A 17,039-nucleotide genomic window follows, 5' to 3' on the forward strand; every position below is an offset into this window, starting at 1 on the left:
TATATATATGACTCGAGAGGTTTGTTGGTGCAGATTAGTATGGCCATAGGTGACCAAGTGGAAGAGCTCTAGCTGCTTGGAAAAGGAAAGGTACGAGGAAGATATATATATATAAGAGGAGAAAGGCATGCAGTGAGATATAAAATAAAGTCATAATGCGAATGAATGAACGCCGACATGAAAATCTTGAGGCAGCCTGAACTGAAGATTTAGGACATGCAGACATATTGATGATGAGCTTCTTGAATTGTATACAGATAACATATATTCTTTTCTATTTTTCGTTTGAGTACAATTGTCCATCTATATAAATATAAACATATATATGTCGTACCATCTGCCAAAATATCTTATCATACAGCTGTATCGCTCTAACCATCTATGCTAACTGATCAACTGCAGAAATAAGCTTAGTTGCATCTTCTTCCCACTCTTCATCCAAATTAACTTTTGCTGATCTTATTGTCATCATAAAAGAATTCGATTCCACTTCATATCAATCTGAATACTCGGGTTAAGTTTAAATTCCATAGCTCACAGTGTTGCAGATAATCAATACAAATATACTATTTAATTTGGTCTATCTAAATTTTTTTGATGAATTTAGTCTAGCCCACTCAAATTATGAGTTACTAAAATCATAATTTGACAGGTTAAACAAGTGCATGCATGCCTATTCCAAAAATTGTCAATGAATATTACTGTCAAATGATAAAAAGAAGAAAACCATTAAAAAACTTCATTTCTTTATTACCAAACCTCTTGACAGGACCCAAGAGGCAAGAGAGACTCTTCTTTTTTATACCGTAATCGATGTGCACATGCATTGTGTTGTACTGCCACTGCATGCAAATATATGTACTTGTAACCGTGTGAGTGAAAGGCTTTTATCCTTGTCCTAACATATTCTAGCTATGCCAAAAAGAACTGGTTCCTCCAATGGGTTCAATCACGTTCCAACCAAGCTAGTTCCTTCTGAGCTCTACTTACCCATTTGGTTACATCAACTAACTGATCAACAGAAAGAGAGGATTCTTTTGCAATGAGTATTGATAGAAGAAAGGTTTCTTGTTTGAAGTTATTGATGATGATTGCTTGTTGTAGTCTCACAGACAGTCTTATATAATACTGTGCTGAGGAATATATGACAGAACTAAATATATATGCAAGGGAATCCTTAAGTACTATCCTCTTCTGTTCTCATATGCATGTGCTGTCATTTCACTTATATGTATTTAATTTTATTCTTATAACTATTCACTTTACTTCTGCTCGCTAATGATTCCGCAAAAAATTCTTAAATAGATTTAGTAATTATATTTTAATAACATGTAATATTGTTCATTAAATATAGCATTTGTATTAATTAAGTTATTTATTACTAGTAATAATCTATAATTAAAAATCAATTTATATACATATTACACGTAATAGATACTAACACATGTCAATCTGCAATTGATTTTAGCTTATTTTTTAGAGTTTTTTATGAAATTTTTTTTAATATTTATAAATTTTCATAGAATTCATCATTTAGGTGTTAAAATAACAATTAAAATCTATTGACATTTTGAAAAACCCATCATCTATTAAAATTTAAAAGAAATGATGGATTCTGAAAAAACCATTTATAAGTCCTTCATTTAATGAACAATGAGAAATTTCATCCAAGTTTAATATAAATAGAATAATAATTTTAGGTGTTTTAATTCCAGGGATTTTGATATTATGATTTTAAGGTTTTAAACCAAACAAGACCTTACTACATCTTCAAATCATGTAATAATTACCTTTCCCATTATTTTCATTATCACACACATGCTCTGCTACAATCTATTCCAACATTTTTATTTGTAATTATTGAATGATACTCTGCTTTTCATGACACTTTTTCTTTTGTTTTGTATTGTGTGGATATATTGCCTTTGACCATTGAGCTTTATTCATACATCAGATTGCAAACCCTAAATCCTGAACTTCTCTAAACTAGTTAAATAATATGTAGACTTCATGTATGTTTTCATATATAATAATTAACACATATTTATTAGTTTTTAATAATAAAATATATGACAATCATCCACTGCTAAAGCGTAAAAAAATAATAATACTTATTATTTTTTTATTTATTGTGGCGTTTTTACACCAAGTCTTGGTAAAAACATAATATATATACATTTATTGACTCACTAAGTAAAATCAATACACGAGCAAATTGAAATTGAATATGCATGGGAGTCCTTATTGTTGGTCTTGCTGTTGAAACCCATTTTAAGTTCCTTTGGAGATGCTCTTAACGATTGTATTACAAATATTGATATGTTCATCAAGAAAAGGGGGGATTTCATGATCAAGCAACCCCGTTACTACAAAATTGCAAATCTGTTACATTAATGATGTATTACAAATGAAGCTTTCAAGATTCCAATTAGTCTCTAAGCTTTTGTCAATAAAGGTTTTGCAACTTCACTGAGAATTTACTAAACAACCGTGACTTCAGTTCTTCTAGATGAAATTTTCTAGAAACAAATGATTTAACATAAGTGAAGATTTCTTTGTTGATAAGGGGTTTCAACTTGCAATACGAAATTAAGGATTGCAAAATTGATTTAGGACTTTCAACTTAGGAAAATGTTGAGATAGAGAAATGAAATGTCTTAATGTGTCGATTATCGAGTAATTTAAAATATTTGAAGTCTTATTTATTTATTTTGGGTTAATACGGGAATTATTATTATTATTATTATTAATTGTTATAACATAGATTTCGGTCTAGGATTCTATATGGACCCGAGTCCGTAAACATGTGTGGAGAGAAATTTTCTCAAACACGCACTATTTAAAATTGAAAGTGGAAAATAGAGAATTCTATATTTTCAGCCAAGAAAACCATCACATCTCACATGCCCAAGAAATCGTTGACTTCTTTACCGTTTTTTTTTTTAAATTGTACTATATTTTTTAAAATTATAATAAAATAAATTTATTGAACAAAAAATATAAAAGAAAAAAGAAAAAAATTAGAATGAAATAGAGAAGGGTATAGGACAGAGGTCTTCAATCCTTTCTTCAACTTGGAATACCTACAAGTAACGGCATTCTTCTTCTTTTGATTCTTTCTTCTTTCGAATATTTATTTTAGACTAGAAAATTTTGATTTTTTTTTTGACAAATCTGAAATCTTGACGGAATGATTTCTTTACTATAAAAATTAATATTGTATTAAAATTATATATTGAACAAAATTTTTATATATTTATAAAAGTTAGTCGTTTATTTATGTGTTATACATTGTTTTAATTATTTCATGACCACTATTTTAAAATTTTTTATTTTGATATGTGTATTTATTTTTGACATATGAGATTTTTATTTTTTAAAATTGTAATAAATGAGTTTAAATTTAATATTATTATTAAAAATAATATTTTAAATAATATCATTTTATATATTTATAAAAACTACTCGTTTACTCGCCTATTGTATGACCATCGTAATTATTTTGATTATAAATAATAATATAAATTACATTTATATATATAATTAAATTGATCTTTTAATATTTTATAATTAGTTGAAAATATTTAAAATAATAATAAATTAAATATTTTTACCATCTTTGTTATTTTTTTTATATTTTAAGATCTTATTAATATAAAAAATATAAAATTAGTAAAAAATTATAAAATTATACATAAACTTGAATTCTACGTATTAATAAAGTACACGTGTCAAAATTAAAAATTATATATGTTAGAATATAGTAATATATGTCAAAAAAATTATTAGACTAGACACATATAAATTTTATTTTCATTTATATATACTAAAAGGTTCATTTTCTATATATATAATATTCATTAGATGTAATATTCTTTAATAATTATTTTTTTATATTTAAATATTCATTATATATGAATTTAATATTCATTACGGTTAATACTCATATTTATTTTGTTTAATGTATTATTCATTAGTGGTGATATTAATGTTCATTATCTAGTACTACAATGTTCATTGTCTGTATATATAATGTTTATCAATATTTTCAAATAAAAATATTGATTATTTATGATGTTTTGTAATGCATGTTGAAAAAATTTTATGATTGATATAAACATTATCATTTATAGGTATAATATTTATCAGTTCGTCAATGGATATTCGTCATTGATGAGATCATACCCACTAATTCATTCACATCAACATATATAGTATAATATAACATAACCTTGAATTATACGTATCAATAATAATTACACGTTTCAAAATTAAAATTATATGTGGTAGAATATAGTAACAAATATCAAAAAGTTTTTATTAGACCACATATTAATATGTCTTGTGCATTTATATGTACTAAAACATTCATTTTCTATATGTATAATGTCCATTAGATGTAATATCCTATAATAATTATTTTTTTCTGTATTGAAATATTAATTATTTGTGAACTTAATATCCATTATGGTTAATATTTATGTTCATTTTATTTGATATATTATTAATCAATGTTTATTATCTGGTACTGCAATGTCCATTATCTGTATATATAATGTTTATCAATATTTTCAAATAAAAATACTGATTATTTATGAAAGATTTTGTTATTTTTGTGATGCATGTTGAAATTTTTTTATGATTGACATAAATATTCATCATTTATAGGCACAATATTCATTAGTTTGTCAATAGATGCTTGATGATTAATGAAAATCATACCACTAATTCATTCAAATGAATAAATATAATATAAACACAACATAAATCGTCCTTATACAATTGGTAAAAAAAATTAAATTAAAGTTATACTGCAAATATTTTATATTGTAGTATACATATCTTTTCAACAAAATTAAGTTAACAAAAAATAAATATTTTACGTTTAAACAATGAGCATTCAACACATGTTTAACGAACACAAGTTAATGAACATTTAATACAAAATCAACGAACATAAATTATTTTTTCAAAAAAAAAATTGCATCGGTGTCCGACGCGCATGTCAGTGTCCGCGTCAGATACTAACTCATCTCAGTATCTGACACACGTGTCAATCGCTGACGTTAATTTCTTTTACAAATAAAACGATTTCGGATGGATCCTGAATCCACAAAGCTCTATGGACTGAGGTCCATCTTATAATTTACGCCTTATTGTTGGTCTTGATGTTGTGCATTATTTTTATTTTAGGAGTGATTAGATGGCTAAAGTGGCAAATTGCCCCTTTAACTTGTTAACTAGGTCCAATTAACTCCAAATTGAAAATCTTGGTTTAATTATCCCACACTTCTCATAAAATGGCTATTTTACTCCAAGTTTAAACAAGTGCATTTCATACACATTTGTAGGCAAGTGAATTTTATTAAGAAAATAAAAGAAGTAAATTTTTAATTTTTAATTTTTTTCTTTTGATTCTTTAATAAAAAGTGTTGCCCTAATGAATAAGAAAATGTCAGAAAAATGAAATTCATCATAAAAAAAATATTGTTGTAATGACTCTCTCGTCGTTCTTATTCTCACTGTTCGATGGCTATGGATGTTGAGTTGAGATGGCAACGGCAATGGCTACAGCGTGATGGCAATAACGATAGCGGCATCACTAGGATGGCAAGAACAAAGAACCAGATATGAAAAAGAAAATAAAATGGTCAAGATCAATCAAGCTTTTAGATATTTAGAGCTTAAAATCATCACCTTTTATCTGAGCATGTTGTGTTCCTTCCTTTTTAATAGGTGTATGGAAGCAACAATTGGCAACAAGAAGCATTTTATCAGGAATTCTTTCAAGTGCTAAAGCCTGAAAAAGGAAATCACAAGAACAAACAGAAAAGGATAGAAAGGAAGGAACAAACCCTTTTTTTAGTAGGGTTATGATGGGATATACATACCTCTAGCAAAATATGTCATCAAAATAATAGCTAAATAATAAGATTTATTTAAACTAATAATAGGATTACATGGGACACCCTTCAATTACAAATATATCATCAATTAGAAACCTAGGATGATTCATGTAAGTAAATACTAAAGGTACCTAGAAACATTAGTGAAGATTATTAGAACTAAACTCCTCTCCAGTTTTCTGGCCGTAATTACAAGAACTAGAGATGAGAAAAGATAATGAACTTTCTATATAATCAAATGGAGGTCGAGGGAACTCGTGAAATCCACAAGAACTGTTGCTTCAACTTATGCTCAACAAGTGGTGGATTGTCGGATTACATGAAGGCTATCAGTAGCTCAGAGGCAAGAAAGGAGCATCCTCATATGAATTCCTTGAGTACTCTATAAAAAACAATGGAATTTAGTGAGAAGAATGGAATTTAAACTTTCAATATTAGTTTTCGAAACCTATTTCAAATCAGCACATATAGGTATAGCTATTGTTGATGAACACAAATGGGTATGGTTGTTGGATCGTTGTTGTGCTATGGCGACGACGAGGCGAGTCGATGACTTTTGCATGATGGCGAGGGCGAGGCTGCGTGAGACGACAATGAGGCGACGATGAAACCACGACTTCTACGAGATGACTCCCTCTTAGAGATGGGTATGTTAATCAATGAGTTTAAGTTGAGACCACATTCTTCTTGATGCATGTTGTGTTGTTTATTGAATTTGGAGTTTAAGTTTTGTTGAATTTTGAAGAAGAAGAGATAGTAGAGAGTAAAAAAGAAATAGAAAAATAATTAATTTTATTTTTTATTTTAATATTTTTATTATTTTAAAAATATTTATTTAATTTTTATTATTATTAATAAGCGTGTGTCTTACACACGCATTGTTAAGGCTAGAGTAAGGGGTAAATTGCCTAAATTGTCAAATATATTGAGTAATTTAGCCATAATTTTCAATTTGGAGGACTTGGCTTACAAATTCAGTCTACTTGAACCCTGATTAGAGCATGCCAAAGTTCTTTAAGAACATGAGACAAAAATAAAATAAAATAACATTGAATATGCATTTCTTACATGTGCATGTGCATTTGGTATCAATGCCCTCCTCATTCTTAAACTGGCAAATGTCATTTTCCTACTTGCAATACAAATGGACCATTTACCAAAATCTTTGTGGCAGAATATTTCTGAGGTTTTATGTCCTTAATTTCAAAATAGTCCAATTTCTTTTTTCTATAGGAAATTATCAAAACAATTAATTTATTCAAAGTAAATATAGATTTTTGAATTCTAGTTTTTTTCTCTTTCTTTCATAAATGGAAAAATGGTACTAGAATAACAAAAATATTTGTAAGGATCATATTTTTAAGAAAAGAAATTTGCAAGATCATATATTTATTAATATTACTCTATAGCTCATACTTTGTTGCTTTTAAATAATAACAAGTTTGGTGAATTTATAATTATTGATTACTCAATTAATAATTTTAAATATAATATATAATAATTTATCTTTTTCAAAAAATATCTTGCATAATAAACAGAAAACTTTGAATTTTATGGATATGTCCAAACATGCTACAGTATTGGAATATGAATAATGCAGAATAATGGGATTAATATTTTTGGACCCCAGAATTTCAAATCCTTTTTATTATATAGAAAAAAGTTAAAATTATTATTAATCATTGAGCAACTTTAAATTACAAAATCAGCTGGAGATAAATCCCACACCCTTCCTCATACCATATATGTTTTACATCATAATTTCAATTAGGTTGTTTATGAATATGTTTTTGAATATTTATTCTTAGATGTATTTTTTACCAAAAAGATATATGTTTAAGATAAAAGAGAAAATATTTTAATGGAAAACAAGATTTGAAAATGGTTTTGTTTTTCAAATTGAAAATAGTTATTACTGTGGTTCATAAAATATTTTGTACTGTGGAAGTAAAATAAAATCCAAAGGAAGAATAGAAGAAAGACAAAATAAAAGTTCTAAACTTTGTGGCAAGCAATAGATAAAAACAAACTCCTTTGCTAATACTATTATTATTATTAATCACAGAGACTGAATTTGCCATTTTCTTTTCTTTAGTTTGTTGATGAGATCATGAGATTCCTTTTCTTCTCAGGTGAAAAGATAAACCTTCTGCGTGAATCTTGGCTGCATCTTCTCTCTTTTTCTAGACTTCTCTGATCTGTAAGCTCTCCTTCTTTTCTTGATTTTATTTTTTATTTGATTGTGGTTAACATAATTCAATTCTTGAAACCCACTTTGCGTCTTTATTGATTTGGGTTATTGGTAGAAATAATATCTGAATCTCTCCTTGTATTTTTGTGGGTTTCTTGTCCATCTCTCGTTAATATGTGAAGATAATGCTGCTTTTGTTGATCTGTCTATGAAATTCATTTCGCTTTATGGCTTTTTCACAGTGGTTAGCTTTAATCTTTGATACCCATGTTGGGTTCTGGCGATTGAATATGCCCGTGTTGGTTAATTCTATTTTTGTATTTGTTGATTTGTTTATTGCAGGAAACCAAAGGAAAAATTGCTCTTCATCTTTAATCATTTAAAGGGAAGATGTCTGGTTTTCTGTCTGCTTTACCTGGAAACAATCTAAAGTCTAGTGGTGAAAATTTGGCCACTGCTATAGTTCCTTTAATGAAACTTCTCTCCCTTACAGTGATAGGATTGGTTCTTGGACACCCAAAAACACAAATCACCCCCAAAGCAACGTTCAGACTTCTAAGCAAGCTAGTATTTGCTTTATTTTTGCCCTGCCTAATCTTCACTGAGCTTGGTGAAAGTATTACATTTGAGAACATTAAGCTCTGGTGGTTTATCCCTGTTAATGTGCTTCTCAGTACAATCATTGGTTTCTTTCTTGGGTTGATTGTTGTGGCTATATGTCGTCCACCACCGGAGTTTAACAGATTCACTATTATCATGACTGCCTTTGGGAATACTGGAAATCTTCCTCTAGCAATTCTTGGATCTGTCTGTCATACTAAGGACAGCCCATTTGGACCTCATTGCCACTCGAGGGGTGTAGCGTATGTCTCTTTTGCTCAATGGGTTGCTGTAATTCTGGTTTACACCCTTGTGTATCATATGATGGAGCCACCATTGCAGTTTTACGAGATCGTTGAGGAAGGGTTTGAAATTGAGGAACAACAGCCAAGTAGTGATGTTAGTAGACCTCTTCTGGTAGAAGCTGAATGGCCAGGTATTGAGGATAAAGAAACTGAACATGCCAAGACTCCTTTCATCGCTAGGATTTTTAATAGCATATCATCTCGCTCACAGACCAATTTCCCAGATCTTGATCTCACTGCAGAGAGTTCTGCAACCAGTCCTAGGTCCATTAGGTGTTTGGCTGAGCCGAGAGTTGTGAGGAGAATCAGAATTGTTGCTGAACAAACTCCCATACAGCACATACTTCAACCTCCAACAATTGCTTCTCTATTAGCTATCGTTATCGGTATGGTGCCTCAGCTAAAAGCTTTCGTCTTTGGATATGATGCCCCATTGTCTTTTATAACAGATAGTTTAGAGATTTTAGCTGGTGCCATGGTGCCCTCTGTGATGCTTATGCTTGGAGGTATGCTTGCTGAGGGCCCAAAAGAGTCTACACTTGGTCTTCGAACCACGATTGGCATAAGTGTTGCAAGGCTTTTGGTGCTTCCTCTGCTGGGAATCGGTGTTGTGGCTGTGGCTGATAAGCTGAATTTTCTTGTAATTGGTGACGCAATGTACAGATTCGTCCTCTTGTTACAATACACAACACCAAGTGCCATTTTACTGGGGGCAATCGCCAGCTTGAGGGGTTATGCAGTGAAGGAAGCTTCTGCTCTTCTCTTCTGGCAACATGTCTTTGCTCTCTTCTCCCTTTCCTTGTATATTGTGATCTACTTCAGATTACTTTCTTACATTTGAGGTTCTCCTGCCATCGGATTGCTGATGTTCCCTGTTCAGAGTATATTTGCCTTAAAGTATAATGGATTTATTTATTTGCTCTATATGCTCTATTGGATACTGATAGGTTGTACTGAATGGTGCTTCGTTTCTGCCAGTTGATTTTGTACAGTGATTAGACTCTTCTTCTGTAAATTCTTAGCAATCCCCCAAATGTGATGAACACCATTTAAAAATAATTTGGCAACTGTAAGTAGCTCACTTATCTGCAATTTGGCAATTGGATTTGGCATCATAACTGAATGGCAATCATACGAATGAAGCTGAAAATAACTTGAGCTTTCAGCCAGAGCTCTAGCACAAGTGCTCCCGCATCTTTATCAATTTTAACAATTATTGTATTCAAGCAGACCAGAATCATCATTCATGGAGCAAAACAGAGAGGTTCAGGATCCATGGGATTCTTTTTAATAGAGATGCATTTGAAAGGCCGGAAAATTTTCTAACTCGCAATGATTCTGCCCTTTTTACTTTTCTGTGGGGCAAATGCAGGATGATTCTTCTTTCTTTGGATGAAAAGAGAAACAGACGGGACCAGCCCAAATTTTGTAGGCCTCATATATAATTTTATTGAACCCATGTAATCGAGTTGGAAAATGATCCCTGCTTGCAGTAGCTTTAGCTCAGAATCGCAATTCCTTCCATTTTTTTATTCTCCCCTTTTCAAAATCTTTAAAACTGACAGCCAAGTCCATTAGAGTTTAGCCTCATACCTAACTTCTAACTCAACTCAACTTACTCGATTGAATTTTCCAAATTTTTAATATCCTTTCGCCCATTTTTAGGGAATCCGACATTCAAATTTATTAGGGCTTAGCCTAATACACAAATTTTATATTTGATTCAACTTAATTAAAGATCCGCGTCGATCAACTATATAGATTATATTCTGACCGACTCTCCTATTTAATGCGCTTTAGGCCAGATTAGTACGATGTGTATTATCACACTTGCACAGAATTGTACACAAAATGATGATAATATATATGGTGAAGGAAATCATGTTTTGTATGATCAAAATGGGAGCAAGTATCTTATCCTTGCGGAACCTTCTGGGTTAGTGCTCAAATCCAAATCCAGATAAGTTTCAAATTTGTTGGTAATTTAGGTAAGAGAAGGCAAGGAAAAGGATGGTCAAGATTCAAGGTGGTGGCGGGGGGTCAGGAATGCCCAAAATGTTAAATTTTTCCCCGGACAAAAGTCCTAATTTCAAAGGCACAAAAGCATGTTTAAATCGTGGCCATTAGATATATCGTTCCAAGTTACATTCAGGCTGGTCTCTTGGTCTAATATGAGGTTGCTGAAATGGTAATTCCCTTTAAACAAATTGGGATTCTGCAATTCATGACCATTACTCTTAAGGATTTGAAAGATCTTCTAAATTCCAAGGTCCAACTGGTTCAGTCTTGTCAAAGCTTTACAATAAGACCTTCTTTGCCGCATATCATCTTATAATATTTAGGCAAATGGAATAATGAATCCTTCAACTTTTGGCTGTGATGAAATTCAATTTTAAAATTTAAAAAATAGAATAATTATATTCTTGAAATTAATCTTGTTTATCTAATTATAATATATCAGAATGATGAATAATTATTATTTTATAATTTAATTTATTAAAAAGCAGAGTTGATATGTTGTTCACGTGCAAAGGATGTAAATTAAAAAAAATAAAAATGATTTTTTTTACCTAGAATTAATTGAATGTCGCAGTGGAATAAATGGAATTGATTTTAAGGATGTAATTATTATATTTTTAAATTATAAAATTATAATTAAACTACTCTAAAATATAGTGATTTTTTATCGCACTTTAATAAAAAGAATTAAAGAATTTATTTGTACCTTTTTATAATTTTTTCATATGCAAGAGCACAAATTTTAAAATTGATTAAAAATTTAAATTAATACTCTTTTTCGTTATTTCTTAAATTTATCTTTTTCGTCTATTTTGCCAAATTGATACCATATACATGTCTTCCAAAATTCAACCAAATGGTATTATAAAAAAAAGAAGCAATTAATATGAACCATTGTAAGTGAGAGAGGATATGCCATGCCTACACTAGCATATCACAATCAAAAAATAGCAGGTAGCTCCACTTGTGGCAGGCAAAAACACACAAGGCCATAAGTAATAGCTTTGAAATTATAAAGTGATTAGTAGTTTGACATAAGAATTTTTTGTGATAGATTGATTACTCCAAAAATATAAGGATGGCATTTGCTTATCAAAATCCTGCATAATCTAAAGAAGGTGCCCCAGTTGTGTCAGATGGATTCGTCACGATACGCGTTCGATATATGAGTCTTTTTAATATGGCCTTCAAACGAGGGAAGGAAAGAAGGAAAGGCGTCTTCTTCTTTTTTCTCTTTTAAATTTCTGGTTTTTGTATTTTAATTCGGGCGTGTCGTTAAAGACAAAAGAAAAGCAACCATATTATCATAACTAATCAATTGCTGCTAATATCTTGCGATGTGATATTGGTCTCTTCTTTTCCATTTTTCTCAACTCCCAACGCCGCTCTCATTCTACTTGCGATTAGACGCCGTTTGGCATTCAGGTAAAACAAAATGAAAATGGATTTCCCTCTATATTTTCTAAATTAAATTAATCAATTTTATACAGTTGATATTTTCTATAAATAAAATTTAATATTCATTCTTTGTGATAATTTTAATTATAGATTAACAATAATTTTAACCAAACATGTAAAAAATAATTCTTTTTTCTTAAAAAATTTTATTCATAATTTAGATAAACAATTTTTCTCATTGATATATCCAGAAACAGCAAAATCTAATAATAATAATATCAAGTGTACATTAATGTGAGTGAGATTAAGTTTCAAATTTAAAAATTTTACTTAATTTTTTTTATTTAAAGTATAATCCACATCGACTAGAGTTTTATTCTAACTCATCTAGAATTATTTTAACTCAAATTGATTAGTACCGCACTTGAACTATTCAAAATTTATTTAATTTTTTCATTACTTTTTTTTCATTTTACTTCTTTTCATAAAAAAAAATGAACTTTAATCATTTAAGGATATTTATTGATAAAATAATGATTTTTTTCAAAAAAAATTGTGCTTTTTTGTGGGTAACAAAAAAAAAAGAGTCTAATGGCCTTCAATTAGAATTTGATGCTTAATTTTTGACCAACAAGATTTTTTTTATATAAAAAATGAACAAATTGACCTTTCTCTTAAAATTTGAGGACCATTACCAATTAATTTTAGACAATTTTCCTCTCTGCATTGATCATGTTTATAATGTTAATGCATTGCAATTATAATCAGATACAGTTTTAACCTTATTTATGATTTTCTTTTTCTTACTAAAATATGGTCTCAGTACACCACTATTATTATTATTATTATTATTATTATTATTATTGAAAGAGAAGGAGTACTAAAAGAGAAAGACAATCATTGGCATATAAAAAAATCACACAGAGAGAGAGCTAAGGAATTGGGATTTGAATAAGTAACCATTGGCTTCTACAATGATTCTCTCTTTTTTTACTAAGGGGAAAAAAACAAGAGAATATATCACTAAGGTTCTCTTGGTATATTAAATTTGCAAAAGAGATTGGGAATTGTGCTTCTTTATCTCTCTATTCTTTAATTTTTCTTAATTGATCCCTTGAACATTTTTGGCTGACATTTGCACCCCTTTGTTTTCATTTTTGTACATATTTTGTCATCTTTTAACTAGAGTTGAAACAAAAAAAGAAGAAGCAATATTTAGCTCTTATATTTTTAATCACAATTATACCTTGTCAAATGAATTTAATGAATGAATGCTCACTAAATTGACAATTTATATTTTTTTCTTAAAAGAAATATACATGGTTAAAGAGGCTATAAAAATTCATATGTTAGGGACAAAATGTACAAAACGAAACTAAAAAAAAAAATTAAAGGGCTTAATATCACCAAACCAAAGTGCAGGGGCTTAATAGCTAAAATTTATTGGTTAACGAGGGTGTATTACATGTGTTTAATTTGGTACTAAAAGAAGAGTGAAATGTGTACGAAAATAAAAGATTTAAGGGTGCATATTAACCAATAAAAGTACAAGGAGTTTATAGATAAAGTCATTAATGTACAGGAGCTAAAGATGTGGTTTTCCAAAAGGAATGCCAATTATAATGTCAGGAGTTTAGCCCCAGTTTACAAAATAAATTTCCTTTAAAATTGTATTCCTTCCATCCTAAAAAAAAAAAAAAAACAGTATATCTGAGTTAAGAAATATACATACTTTAATTAATAATAATTATTCTAATAAATTTACTATAAAAAAATACAATTCTAAAATAAAAATAAAAAAAGATAATTGCATATAATAATATTAATAAAATTTATATTCAATAATTACTTACTAAATAAATAATTAAAAATTATAATTAAAACGGATAAAAAAATAAAAAATTAGCTACTTTTTAAGACAAATAAAATAATATCTTAAATATTTTATTCAAATTAATTATATAATTTTCTTAAAATTTAATTGAAAATTAGGAAAAAACTTAGAATGCATTAGGGAAGAACCCCTTTAATTTGGATACTTGGGATTAATATATTTCTAAAAATAATATTAAAAAAGAGAAAAATAATTAATTAAAAATAACTAAAATTTAAAATCAATGGGGGCTTCGTTTGACATTTTAGCTGAGTCCGCTTGGGCCTGTGTCAAGCCTGAAGCCTTTGTTTATTAATTGAAAAAAATGAAGAGAATGTGGTTGGAGGAAAATTACCAAATAAAGATATGGATGTCGAGAAGCGTGCTTCAGGCCTCTCCTCAAAACTCTCAAAGACGTATAATAGGACCCACCAGTCTTACACTCCATTCAATACTTCATAATTTCTTATTATTTTCACCCAAAAGGAAAATAAAATATAATTTCTTATTATTATTTTGATTTATTATATATATACTTCAAAAATATTTATTCTTTCCAAAAATAATGTTTAAACCTCAAAAATTACTTTGTCTAGAAAATATATTTCCAACCTTAATATTTAACAGATTGTGTTTAATGTTTCTGTCTTAAATATATAAATAAAATTTTTCTGGTTATCTAAAATAATTTAAATGCACAGCCATTTTCATAAGCTAAATCTAGTTTTTGAAAATACTTTTAATTTGTTGTTAGTAATGAAAACTACAAATAAATTGAAAAAGATGCTAGGCAAACAGGCCCTAGAGGGAGGAATCTCTTTTCCCCACCGCGGCTAAATACAGAGTCGTTATCTTTACCTTTCCCTCCCACGGTTTCCCTTTCCGTTTCCTTCTCCCATGGACTCCTCTATAAATCCCATTGTCCCCGTTCCTCCTCCTTACACACAAACCCTATCTCTCTCTCTTTCTCTTTCTCTTTCTCTTTCTCTTCCCGCCACACACACGTAACATAATCCCCTTCCCCTCCCCCCCAAAAGAAAATCCAAAAGAAAATCTATTGTTATTAAATTCCAACCCCTGCAAAATGGCAATTCCATGCCCTCCTTTTATTGCATCAGAAAAGCTTGCATCAATGGAATCATCTCCTTTATCGCCACCACTTCTCTCTCAAGACGAGCTCAAAAAAATCGCAGCTTATAAAGCCGTAGAATTTGTCCAATCCGGCATGGTTCTTGGCCTCGGCACTGGCTCCACCGCCAAACACGCCGTTGACCGTATTGCCGATCTCTTGCACCAGGGCAAGTTAACCAACATTGTAGGAATACCCACTTCCAAAAAGACTCAAAAACAAGCTTTATCTCTTGGGATTCCTTTATCTGATCTTGATTCTCACCCGGTTGTTGATCTTGCGATAGATGGTGCTGATGAAGTTGATTCGCACCTTAATTTAGTTAAAGGAAGAGGTGGGTCTTTGCTCAGGGAGAAAATGATTGAAAGTGCTTGTAAAAAGTTTATTGTTATTGTTGATGAGACTAAATTAGTCCCTCATATTGGTGCTAATGGTGGTGCTATGCCTGTCGAAGTTGTTCCTTTTTGTTGGAAGTTTACTCAAGAAAAGCTTCAATCTTTGTTTGATTATGCTGGTTGTGTTGCTAAGTTGAGGACTGATAATGGCGGTAAAGAAGAGCCTTTTGTTACTGATAATGGGAATTATATTGTGGACTTGTTTTTTAAGAAGGAGATTGGTGATTTGGAGGTTGCCAGTGACAAAATTTTGAGGTTAGCTGGTGTTGTTGAACATGGTATGTTTCTTGATATGGCTACTACTGTTATCGTTGCTGGTGAACTGGGTATCACTATCAAGAATAAGTTTGATTGAGATGGGGATAGTTAATCATTATTATAGAAAGGCAAGGACAAGGCAAGTTTTGATGGGTTGGGGTTTTACTAATTAAATTGGGATTTTTTTTATTTGACTAGTTATTGTAACAGTATTGATATCAATTGGTTATTAGGAATGTTAGGTGGTTTTAGGATAATGCTTGCAGCTGATTCATCTGCTTAACTTGTATCAGCTGCCATCTCCACTCTTCTTTTCAATCAATATTAAAATTCTCTTCTTATTTAATTGTATGTTATCTACTTAATTCTTTATTGGCTTATTTGAATTGACTGGACTGCAATTTCCTGTTTTTTCTAATTTTGGTGCAATGTTCCATTTCTTACTTCTGTTCTTTCTCCTGTTATATGTTAGTTTCATGTTAAATTGTTCTACTGAAAAGCCAAAGGAGGCTATATGAACTTCATGTCTTTGTAGGCCAACCCAAATCCCAATTCCACATGTGGTTGAAGATGTCTCTCATGTAATTTATGCAGCAATGAGTTCGTGCATTTGAAATGCCATTGTGGGAACTTTTATTATTGTTAAGGAGAAGGGGAATTGGATTCTATGTTGAGCATAGGATGTTAATGATTGGATGGACTGTGCTCTGCTTCTGCTGCATCAATGACTTTGATCCATCTTATGTCACGGGGAGCTGGGTGCTAAATGAAGCATCTTAACTTGATTGTTGCTTGAATAACATTGCAGATGTTTTTGGAAGAATATTGAGGGATGTTTGATTAACATTTTTAGTTGTAAATACAGCCTTGGAGACTTCCCAAGTGTGTAGCTGTTTCTTGGAAAACAAATATGCTGCAGAACTAAACTCTTTGATGGACTAACTTGGCATTTGTCACTTGAGGTG

General features: G+C 30.2%; 2 protein-coding genes across 2 annotated transcripts; both read left to right on the plus strand.

Annotated features, from left to right (window-relative positions):
- The first annotated feature begins 7,870 nt into the window (after nt 1-7,870).
- Nucleotides 7,871-10,000, plus strand: LOC8266522 (protein PIN-LIKES 2). The gene is made up of 2 exons (XM_002526551.4): nt 7,871-8,106; nt 8,440-10,000. Exon 2 carries the CDS (start codon nt 8,488-8,490, stop codon nt 9,841-9,843), a length of 1,356 nt encoding a protein of 451 aa, XP_002526597.1. The 5' UTR covers nt 7,871-8,106; nt 8,440-8,487; the 3' UTR covers nt 9,844-10,000.
- Nucleotides 10,001-15,104: 5,104 nt separating this feature from the next.
- On the plus strand, nt 15,105-16,420 carry LOC8266554 (probable ribose-5-phosphate isomerase 2). Its single transcript, XM_002526550.4, has one exon. It carries the CDS (start codon nt 15,377-15,379, stop codon nt 16,169-16,171), a length of 795 nt encoding a protein of 264 aa, XP_002526596.1. The 5' UTR covers nt 15,105-15,376; the 3' UTR covers nt 16,172-16,420.
- The last annotated feature ends 619 nt before the right edge of the window (nt 16,421-17,039 follow it).

Source organism: Ricinus communis, chromosome 4 (genome assembly GCF_019578655.1).
Source record: "Ricinus communis isolate WT05 ecotype wild-type chromosome 4, ASM1957865v1, whole genome shotgun sequence".
In the NCBI taxonomy this organism is placed as follows: Eukaryota; Viridiplantae; Streptophyta; class Magnoliopsida; order Malpighiales; family Euphorbiaceae; genus Ricinus; species Ricinus communis.

What these genes read in the sequence shown, in the direction of transcription:
- LOC8266522 (XM_002526551.4), top strand. Translation starts at nt 8,488, where the DNA reads ATGTCTGGTTTTCTGTCTGCTTTACCTGGAAACAATCTAAAGTCTAGT.
- LOC8266554 (XM_002526550.4), top strand. Translation starts at nt 15,377, where the DNA reads ATGGCAATTCCATGCCCTCCTTTTATTGCATCAGAAAAGCTTGCATCA.